The 12,497-nt window shown below is 33.7% G+C and overlaps 1 protein-coding gene across 6 annotated transcripts in view; it reads left to right on the forward strand.

Annotated features, from left to right (window-relative positions):
- The window catches only part of LOC138306304 (BTB/POZ domain-containing protein 6-like), a 78,604-nt gene that overhangs the window by 44,062 nt on the left and 22,045 nt on the right, over positions 1-12,497 (forward strand). For 2 of the 6 annotated variants that reach the window (XM_069246728.1, XM_069246729.1), the window contains one exon: positions 8,866-9,110. In XM_069246728.1, coding sequence (XP_069102829.1) covers positions 8,923-9,110 — 188 coding nt within the window. In that variant the 5' untranslated portion in view covers positions 8,866-8,922. Of the gene's footprint in view, positions 1-883; positions 1,153-2,153; positions 2,310-6,345; positions 6,446-8,865; positions 9,111-12,497 lie in introns of those variants that run through there. The other 4 variants (XM_069246726.1, XM_069246727.1, XM_069246730.1 and 1 more) reach the window with 4 other exon arrangements.

Consider the following 12,497-nt stretch of genomic DNA (forward strand, 5'->3'; position numbering starts at 1 on the left):
CATCGCCATCTAGGCTAAAGATGGAACAACTTCACGTGTGTTCGATGGATACAATGTATTTGTGGTGACGCGTAACTGTCAACACGTGGATTACTAGCGGTGCATGTTGTATAATACACATGATTAAATTCTCAAAGAACAAAGACAAGAGGATATGTTTATATCTGACCTCTATCAGAAGTTCTCACGCCCGTCCACCCCAAAGACTCGATCGCAGGACGAACACAGACACAGAGGTAATGTTAACATTTGACACCCATCATTTTTAACAAAAATGAAAGCACGTCGCCCCGGTCGGGATATTTTTCCGTTTCTTTATACAATTGTTACTTTAAAAATTGTTTGAATCATATATAAATATAAAACATGTATATATTGTTTACATTTTTCCAAAATTCTATGAAAAACAACAATATACACGTAATGTTGCATCAAAATGTAAACAAAACCATGTGTTTGTTTAAAAAAAGTAGTCCTTTTACGTTGCATAGAACATTTTCATACGCAAGTTCAAAGTTCAATGTTACCATGCAGTTATGGTAAACAAAATCGGCTAGTATTAGCGTATAGTGACCAAGCATAGCAAGTGTAAATATATATGTATTGTTTACATTTTCCCCAAATTCTATGAAAAACAGCAATATACACGTAATGTTACGTCAAAATGTAAACAAAGCCATGTGTTTCTTTTAAAAAAAGTAGCCCCTTTACGTTGCATAGAACATTTTTAACGCAAGTTCAATGTTACCATGCAGTTATGGTAAACAAAATCGGCTAGTACTTGCGTATAGTGAACAAGCCTAGCAAGTGTAAATATACATGTATGTTAATTATTCCTAATTTTGTTATCTATATTAACGAATGAGAAACTCGATGGGCACCGAACTGATTGTACACAGTAACGTATCGTGTAGAATTCAAGTCGTATATTCGGTTTTGAGGAATGTGAAACCTACGCCACATATAGTCACATAACAAATATTCATTTAAAAGTCAACCCTGCGGTGTAAAAATGAACTGCTCAGACGTACAGGTATTGTGTAAATATCACCCGTTATATCATATACACCTACTGTAGTTATACTGATTGATTCAGAAATTCCTGTAATCCTACTTTCGGTTTTGAGAGGACGCCAGTGACGGAGTTTGAAGGTAATCTTATATTCATGTTAATTATATATCCTATCTTTAAAGGTATCATCTTTACAATCACCAGGTCTTTTATTATGTTACAACGCTATGATATGTGTTTTAGATTATTTCCCTTTGTCCGGTAGAGGACGGAGCAGTTAAATACAACCCTTGTTCCTCTTATTACTAAAACATGGTGTTATAACAATCCAGCTATACATGTATATGTAACCAGGAAGTTTACAAACAATTATATACAAACTGATGTTTACATTATTGTTTGTGGAATGCCTTGATTTATATCGTTTTTTGTTCATGGTTACACTCATTGTGCAATCGGAACCCCTCGGGACTCTCTGTACATGAGACTTATAATATCTTATTCATAATAACATACGAATGTATAATGATGCAAGAAAAAATATATCTATACAAAAATTCTCAGCAGTCAACATTTCCCCCAATTAATCTCACAACTTGTTTATACAAGTGTTTTATTTTTTTATATTTGATTATTGAAACGTTTGGTCCCTGTAAAGGTATACAATATGCATCATTCCGTTGTCTATAAAGTCGACACTTAATTGAATAGTTAAAATACGATACGTTTTCATTCAGGATATCTAGGAGCATCAATAAGCAACAGCAAAAAATATATCCTTAACTTATATACACAGTATTCATTTCATTGCAGATATATTGAAAGACGATTTCGGGTTCAAAGTTGAATAACGCCCTTTGAAACAGGGGTGAATAAATGGAGTGTAACATAAACATCCGGATTGGATTCGCGGAATTGCATTTTCGATATTAGGGGAGAGGAATAAATCGCTATGGAAACCTTTAAATAGTATTTATTAGAAAGTTTATTCCCATAAATCACATTCTCATAGATATGGTTTGATATCAAAACCTTAAAGGAATGGATGCAACTATAAAAAAAATAATAGTCTGTCAAACTCATTCGACTATGAACTTTCATAATGACCTGCTTTATATTTAAATGTACCTTAGTGTGTGTATGGGTAATTTTCCTTTAGATTTAAATGTACCTTAGTGTGTGTATGGGTAATTGCTAGCTGTTATATTATGATACGTAGGTCGGTTATATTGATTGATTCCTGTAATCCTACATTCGGTTTTGTGACTTCCGTGTACGCCAGTGAGGGAGTTTGAAGGTATCTATAATAATTCAGATTTTTGGCCTGAACTATCTGGCCTGTTCAGAGACTCGTTGTAAAACATGGTTGTATGATTGATGATTTAATACATGTAATGTGTACTAAGATTAATTTATACCCATCTACGTATATCCATTATTTGGGCGACTAAGAATTCGATGAAATACAAATCTGACCTTTGTGTATGTGTGTGTCGGGTTGCAGAGTTAGGGGTGGATGGAGATTACCTAAGAGACCAACGTATTTGTACATGAGTATCATGACATATATTTAAGCGACCTTTGTTTACTAACAGTTATATTGAGTTATGTATTTACTTTAAAGATGCTCCACCGCCGACAGAGTATAAATGATATTCATCATTTGAATAATAATTGGCGTTTAATCGTGTATGTATATGTCTAATTAACACCAAAAATAATATAAAATAATTGATTTTGTCGCCTTTGGTGCATGAGTAATCTGTACTTCATTCCATATAGGATATAGTGTCACCAATTTTTTTTGGGATGCAAATAACTAATTTTCATAGTTTTAACTTAAAGTAAAATTAGAAGTTCAAACTTTTCAATGGGTGTAAAGTAAGTAACTTTTGTAACTGAAGAAAAATACTAAAGCGTCTGCTGTTGTTTTTGATAGTGAAAAAAATATAATTTGTCAGCGATGGAGCATCTTTAAACGGCCTTAGTTCTTAAGATGACGCTACAATATATTTTAACAGGTTCCTCATGCTATAGTAAACACGTTTCAAAAAGATATCACAAAATGATACATGTGCTTGTTCGACGAACGTTAAGTCGATGGATCATATCAATTGTATTTTAAACAATGCATACTTGTACGTCATGCATTGTAATACTGATAATCGCTGTAGGTTTGGGACTTTGTCAAAAGAAATGTTAATATATGGAACGGTCTAATGCAATACGCATAGGCAATAGCTGTGCTATTATTAAGAAAAGTTAAAATACGTAACTAAAAATCCAAAATTAAAAGAATTTAAGGATAGGAGTGAATTTATTTGGTAGATTTCAAGCCATGGTTAATTGCGTAGAAATTATAGAAATTGAATGAACTGCGAAGTCCAACTTCTTTGCTAACGACATGAACAAAAATATTAATACTTAAGCTTCAAAATGAAAGTGCAAATAAACAAAATAAATCCGTTTGGCGTTTTCAAAGTTGACAAATTTGTAGGTGATATTTATTTGATATTTTTATGAAACCACAGATTAGATTTAGTAAGAACTACACGTACGCCTAGTTAAATAGGTTTATGGTATTTTCGTGTGCGAAGACTGATGTTGATCTAGTCAAGGTCATGGGAAAATGAAAATAAATTTTGACGGCCAAGACCGATAAGTATGATTTTGTGTTTACAGATACCCGGGAGTTAGGACATCGTGTTATGACATATGATTAAGGTCAGGTCAGGTCAGAGTCCCTTGTGGTTTAACAGGAGGGTCAATTTTTCTGTTTTGTCCAGGTTTGCTGGAACCAAATGATATTTTTGAATGATTTTTCAAAAATTATAAAACATCAATTTGTTGAAAATAAATTAAATTGGAATATATAACTTAGTGTCAAAAATATGTCACAGTGACCTTACTTTGTAAAATGTAACGGATGCAAGAATAAAGTTCATGTGGTGCCATAATATACCAGAACAAATATATAAATCATAGATGTATCATATTGCATTGAGCAATATATTTACATATTATAAACATGGGCAAAGAACAAATGTTTATAGGTAACACAATACAATGAACTTGAACCTACATATATAAAATGTATAAAATATTGGTCATACAATATTAGTTATAGTCAGTTACTGACCCACTATAAAGGCATAGCGGGTCAGTAAGATTTATAGAAGGCGAGGGCGTTGCCCGAGCCTCCGAACTTCTTACTGACCAACTATGCCTTTATAGGGGGTCAGTAACTGACTATATAACGAATTCATCGCATCCATGACTATTGAATGGTTTCATTAGGTCTTTGTTTACTACTTATATTATCAACAATTTGAAATCATGTCGGCGAACTATACAAACAATCGCCGCTTTTGAAATCATCCAGGAGTGGCCTATGCCTAAAGTTCTTATTTATCTCTGTATTTCTTTCCGGAATCTGCAAACACACTGTATAAAGAACATGTAGCAAAAGAACTAAATAGGTCTAATTCATACCGGTAAATCAACAATAATTTCGACATTCCTAGTGCACAGTAGGCCTACGTCAATACGTCATTAGAATGGAATTTGAAATCATCACAAACAAAACAGACACAAAACATGCATCCAACATTTAAAGCGCTATCTCCTTGAAATGAATAAATAGAACAATAAGGAATGTAAAGTAACTATCACTGTTCAAAATTATGGACCTAAAAATAAACATGCTTTTCTACCAAATCTGACCAAATAATGCTAGCAATCTTATCTAAGAGTTATTCAATGATCATATATTAGATTTTCCAAATTGCGAGTGCGGATACTAACAAGAAACCGTTTTCGAAAGTTCACGCTTTATTAATGAAAGACGAATAGTAATCGATACCTAGAAACTATATGAAAATAACCACTTACATAATCCTCTCACATAATGGTTGTACACAATGCCCTGAAGAAGTCAATGCAAATATACACTGCCATCCATACGTTCTGTTACACGTAGTTTTACAAATTTACATAAAATATAGATATATGTAAACCTTTTTAATACAGACATCATTATATATTATTTATGTCTCTCCACCCACATCAAGAACAAATAAACAACTTAATGAAATTGACATGGTCACCCCAAGGAGGGTGACATTTAAATTTATTTTTAATGTTTCACCATGTGGATTAAAACAAGAAATACCGATTATCAATGCAAAATACAAATCACTACAACTAAAGAGTAAAATTGTATCAAAATTATGCTAGCCTAAGTGGAGTTGACCCAAAACCGACACAAAGACCTACATGATATACAATATCATAAAGGTCTTCCTCACACCAGCATTTATCAACTTATTATCTAATTGATTTTTAAGAGTTTTCTTCAGAGATAAATTGTCAGCAAATTTAAACACATTTAATAGAATATTTGGAGGGCAGTGTATTAAAATATGTTTTATTTCTTGTTAATGCCAAACGACTTATCTAATATATCTATATATACAAATGCATGTGTTTGTGAGTGTATTGATATTGTTTGGGTCTTCCAAGTATCCAAATATTCTTATTATTGTTTACAAACTTCCTCGTTTTATGGCGATGATGGGTAGTGATGGCGATCAGAACTTTTACAAATATCATTTTAATATATGTATCTTAAGCTATCTTCTCCAGTTTTATTGGGTGCGAATCTAGTATTCGCCTGTGTAAAGGGCTTTCGCCAATAATTGGCTATGGACTTTTTAGTACCAGACACAGGTAGAATCACTGGATTATATACACATTAAAACTACGAAAACCTCACAAAAGTATTAGTGGCTTACTAGTCTGTTATAACATATTGCTATTTTACTACTATAAAATTATTTTGTCTATTAATGAATTATCTCCCTTATACAAATATCTAAAAACAATATTGATATGAAATTTATTCTTGACTTATATATCTTTAGGAGTATAATACATGACATATTGATAATATCCTTGTTTGATACTTACCTTATTCTTTTAATTGATACCTGTATATAATTTAATTTGTATAATCTCTGGCTAGGAAAGGGCTTACATAGGCCTAGCCTGTTCCCCGATTCTATTGATTTTTTCAATAAAAATGGTTGAAATGAAATGATGGCAAATAGGACATATACTTAAATACAAGTATTTATGCAAATCAATTATCTCATTATTCTCTGACCATTTAAGTATGAACTGCTCGAGTCGACTTTACAAAAACACACCGATCAAGTCCGTCCGTTTTGTCGTCCGTTCGATTGATTTGTGTTTTTACATCATTGAATATTGAAATACAATTCTTGTTTTTTAATGTTAGTTGTTTATAATTTACAAAGTGTTTTGTTTTACAGTGTGTACAGAACAACCGTTACAGTTTGGTTTTTGATAAAGGATTAACAAGAACAAGGCAGCACACATGGCTAAAAGACAACGCACAGACGACGGAGAAACGTGAGTTATATTACTTTCTGTTGATTTCGTATATATGACCTTATACGGCGGTTTAGAGATAACAAAACGACTTGGCTAAAGTACGATTTATCGTCGACGTCCACCTTCCGGTGGGCAGTTTTTGTGTTACGATACTCGCGTCAAACTATGACGTCACAATCACTCGAAGGTTGAACTAATCGAAGCTAAACCTTGCTTATCTTAATTGATTTGGTATCTCGAAACCGACGTATTGATTTTCATTAGGTCACCTGAGACGAAGTCTCAAGTGACCTATTCTAATCGCCTTTTGTCCGTCGTCGTGCGTCGTGCGTCGTCCGTCGTATGTCCGTAAACAATTTACATTTTTGACTTCTTCTCCAAAACTGCTGAAGCAATTTCAATGAAATTTTGCACAAACCTTCTAAGGCATAAGGCCAATCAAAATTGTGAATTATATGGTCCCCACACCCCAGGGGGCTGTGGGAGGGGCCAAAAGGGGTAAAATTGAGTAAAATTTCAAAAATCTTCTTCTCTACTCACAGATGTGGTAGAATCAAATACTCTTGATAGATATAAAGGTCTTAAGGTCCTTTACAAAAGTTGTGAATTATATGACCCTGGGGTCTCTAGTTTCCCCCTGGGGAGGGGGTTAAGTTTACTATACTTTATATTGAGAAAACACATTTTTGCGCATTATTTGGTCATTTGTAATAGGAAATGAGTCAAATGTTTTCAGAATTATCAGTATGAGATGGCCATTTAATCCTATTAACAAATTTTCTATGACTGACCCCCAAGGGCCTTAGGGGCGGGGTCAAAAGGGGTCAAATAGGCTAAAACTTCAAAAATCTTCTTCTGAAATTCTGGGAATGATAGAATCAAATACTTTTCATAAATATAAAGGTCTAAAGGTCCTTTACAAAAATTGTGAATTATATGACCCTGGGGTCTCACGTTTCCCCCTGGGGAGGGGGTCAAGTTTACTATAGTTTATATAGGGAAAACACATTTATGAGCATTTTTTGCTCAATTTTTATTGGAAACGAGTCAAACTGGGTTAGAATTATTAGCCTGAGATAGCATTTTAATATCATATCCACATTGGTTCCGGCCGACCCCCTGGGGGCAGAGGGGCGGGGCTAAAAAAAGGGTCAAATAGGCTAAAACTTCAAAAATCTTCTTCTGAAATTCTGGAAATGGTAGAAACAAATACTTTTCATAAATAGAAAGGTCTTAAGGTCTTTTACAAAAATTGTGAATTATATGACCCTGGGGTCTCACGTTACCCCCTGAGGAGGAGGTCAAGTTTACTATAGTTTATATAGGGAAAACACATTTATGAGCATTATTTGCTCAATTTTCATTGGAAACGAGTCAAACTTGGTTAGCATTATTAGCCCGAGATAGCATTTTAATATATCATATCCATATTGGTCCAGGCCGACCCCCTAGGGGCAGAGGGGTGGGGCCAAAAAAGGTCAAATAGGCTAAAACTTCAAAAATATTCTTTTAAAATTCTGGAAATGGTATAATCAAATACACTTTATAGATGAAAAGGTCTTAAAGTTTGTTAATAAAAATTGTAAATTATATGACCCTGGGGTCTCCTGTTTCCCCTTGGGGAGGGGGTCAAGTTTACTATAGTTTATATAGGAAAAACACATTAATGAGCATTTTTTGCTCAATTTTCATAGGAAATGAGTCAAACTTGGTTATAATTATTAGCCTGAGATAGCATTTTAATATATCATATCCACATTGGTCCTGGCCGACCCCCTGGGGGCAGAGGGGCGGGGCTAAAAAAGGGTCAAATAGGCTAAAACTTCAAAAATCTTCTAAAATTCTGGATATAGTAGAATCAAATAATTATAGATGGAAAGGTCTTCAGGTGTTTTATAAAAACTGTGAATTATATGACCTTGGGGTCTCACGTTACCCCCTGGGGAGGGATCAAGTTTACTTTAGTTTATATAGGTGAACATTATTTGCCCAATTTTCGTAAGAAATTAGTCAAACTTGATTAGAATTATTAGCCTAAGATATAGCATTTTAACATCCATATCCGTCCTCGATGACCCCCTGAGGGACCAGAGGGGCAGGACCAAACAGGGTCAAATTGATTAAAATTTCAAAAAATACCTCTAAGTTCACAGGTTTGATGGAAGCAAATACTCTTCATATTCTAAAAAGGTCAAATTTATAAATCACTGACCAACTTCAAGGCTCAGCATATAGTGTTTATATGTCTTTAATTTGTTTCATTATTTGTTTCATTATATATTCTGACTCAGGTGACCGTTAAGGCCCATGGGCCTCTTGTTTAAGTAATAATATGGTGTCTTCAAACTAAATTGTCTTACTTTATTTAAGAGTTCCAACATGGGGTCATAATTCTTACGGGTATGGTAAAATGGCTTCTTTTTTATCATCTCATGCAGAAATCGGGATGAAAGAGTTAAAAATGATGGCGATATGGGAAAACGCTTGCAGAATGTATGGGTCATTTATTCGATCAGGAAATCGCCACTGACGTGACGTTCATTGTTGGCAAGGAAAAGAAAAGAATATCTGCACACAAGTTTGTTCTTGTGAACCGCAGTATTGTTTTCAACGGTGTCTGCAAAGAAAAGAGTGAAATTGAAATACCCGATACCACGGCGGATGTTTTCACCAAATTCCTTCAGTAAGTTCATCAGCATATTTGTTTATTAAAAGAAGATAAATGGAAAATCTTCAATCATTTCAAACTGATCAAATAAATTATAGGCTTATAATCCTTAAGCACACAAGTCATTAACACACAAGTCATTCACACACAAGTCATTAACACACAAGTCATTCACACACAAGTCATTAACACACAAGTCATTAACACACAAGTCATTAACACACAAGTCATTCACACACAAGTCATTAACACACAAGTCATTAACACACAAGTCATTTACACACAAGTCATTAACACACAAGTCATTAACACACAAGTCATTAACACACAAGACATTAACACACAAGTCATTCACACACAAGTCATTAACACACACAAGTCATTAACACACAAGTCATTAACACACAAGTCATTAACACACAAGTCATTAACACACAAGTCATTAACACACAAGTCATTAACACACAAGTCATTCACACACAAGTCATTAACACACACAAGTCATTAACACGAGAGTCATTAAAACACAAGTCATTACCACACAAGCCATTAACACACAAGTCATTAACACACACAAGTCATTAACACGCAAGTCATTAAAACACAAGTCATTACCACACAAGCCATTAACACACAAGTCATTTACACAAAAGTCATTTACACACAAGTCATTAACACACAAGTCATTTACACAAAAGTCATTTACACAAAAGTCATTTACACACAAGTCATTAACACACAAGTCATTAACACGCAAGTCATTAAAACACTAGTCATTACCACACAAGCCATTAACACACAAGTCATTAACACACAAGTCATTAACACACAAGTCATTTACACACAAGTCATTTACACAAAAGTCATTTACACAAAAGTCATTAACACACAAGTCATTTACACACAAGTCATTTACACACAAGTCATTAACACACAAGTCATTAATACACAAGTCATTTACACACAAGTCATTTACACACAAGTCATTTACACACACAAATCATTTACACACAAGTCATTTACACAAAAGTCATTTACACACAAGTCATTTACACACAAGTCATTAACACACAAGTCATTTACACACAAGTCATTAACACACAAGTCATTAACACACAAGTCATTAACACACACAAGTCATTTACACACAAGTCATTTACACACAAGTCATTTACACACAAGTCATTAACACACAAGTCATTTACACACAAGTCATTTACACACAAGTCATTAAAACACAAGTCATTACCACACAAGTCATTAACACACAAGTCATTTACAAACAAGTCATTTACACAAAAGTCATTTACACACAAGTCATTAACACACAAGTCATTAATACACAAGTCATTTATACACAAGTCATTTACACACAAGTCATTTACACACAAGTCATTAACACACAAGTCATTTACACACAAGTCATTTACACACAAGTCATTAACACACACAAGTCATTTACACACAAGTCATTTACACACAAGTCATTTACACACAAGTCATTAACACACAAGTCATTTACACACAAGTCATTAACAAACAAGTCATTTACACACAAGTCATTAACACACAAGTCATTTACACACAAGTCATTAACACACAAGTCATTTACACACACAAGTCATTTACACACAAGTTATTAACACACAAGTCATTTACACACAAGTCATTTACACACAAAAGTTCATTTACACACAAGTCATTTAACACACAAGTCATTAACACATAAGTCATTAACACACAAGTCATTTACACACAAGTCATTTACACACAAGTCATTTACACACAAGTCATTTACACACAAGTCATTAACACACAAGTCATTAACACACAAGTCATTTACACACAAGTCATTTACACACAAGTCATTTACACACAAGTCATTAACACACAAGTCATTTACACACAAGTCATTTACACACACAAGTCATTTACACACAAGTCATTAACACACATATCATTAACACACAAGTCATTAACACACAAGTCATTTACACACAAGTCATTTACACACAAGTCATTTACACACAAGTCATTTACACACAAGTCATTAACACACAAGTCATTAACACACAAGTCATTTACACACAAGTCATTTACACACAAGTCATTTACACACAAGTCATTTACACACAAGTCATTTACACACAAGTCATTAACACACAAGTCATTAACACACAAGTCATTTACACACAAGTCATTTACACACAAGTCATTTACACACAAGTCATTAACACACAAGTCATAAATACACAAGCCATTAACACACAAGTCATTAACACACAAGTCATTTACACACACAAGTCATTTACACACAAGTCATTTACACACAAGTCATTTACACTCAAGTCATTTACACACAAGTCATTTACACAAAAGTCATTTACACACAAGTCATTAACACACAAGTCATTTACACACAAGTCATTTACACACAAGTCATTAACACACAAGTCATTAACACACAAGTCATTAACACACACAAGTCATTTACACACAAGTCATTTACACACAAGTCATTTACACACAAGTCATTTACACACACAAGTCATTTACACACAAGTCATTAACACACAAGTCATTAACACACAAGTCATTAACACACACAAGTCATTTACACACAAGTCATTTACACACAAGTCATTTACACACAAGTCATTTACACACAAGTCATTAACACACAAGTCATTACACACAAGTCATTAACACACACAAGTCATTAACACAAGTCATTAACACACAAGTCATTACCACACAAGTCATTTAACACACAAGTCATTAACACACACAAGTCATTAACACACAAGTCATTAACACACAAGTCATTTACACACAAGTCATTTACACACAAGTCATTTACACAAAAGTCATTTACACACAAGTCATTAACACACAAGTCATTTACACACAAGTCATTTACACACAAGTCATTTACACACAAGTCATTAACACACAAGTCATTAACACACACAAGTCATTAAACACAAGTCATTACACACAAGTCATTAACACACAAGTCATTAACACACAAGTCATTAACACACAAGTCATTTACACACAAGTCATTTACACACAAGTCATTTACCACAAAAGTCATTAACACACAATCATTACACACAAGTCATTTACACACAAGTCATTTACACACAAGTCATTTACACACAAAGTCATTTACACACAAGTCATTTACACACAAGTCATTAACACACAAGTCATTTACACACACAAGTCATTTACACACAAGTCATTAACACACAAGTCATTTACACACAAGTCATTTACACACAAGTCATTTACACACAAGTCATTAACACACAAGTCATTAACACACAAGTCATTAACACACAAGTCATTAACACACACAAGTCATTTACACACAAGTCATTAACACACAAGTCATTT

The sequence above is a fragment of the Argopecten irradians genome, chromosome 13 (assembly GCF_041381155.1).
Source record: "Argopecten irradians isolate NY chromosome 13, Ai_NY, whole genome shotgun sequence".
Lineage (NCBI taxonomy): Eukaryota > Metazoa > Mollusca > Bivalvia > Pectinida > Pectinidae > Argopecten > Argopecten irradians.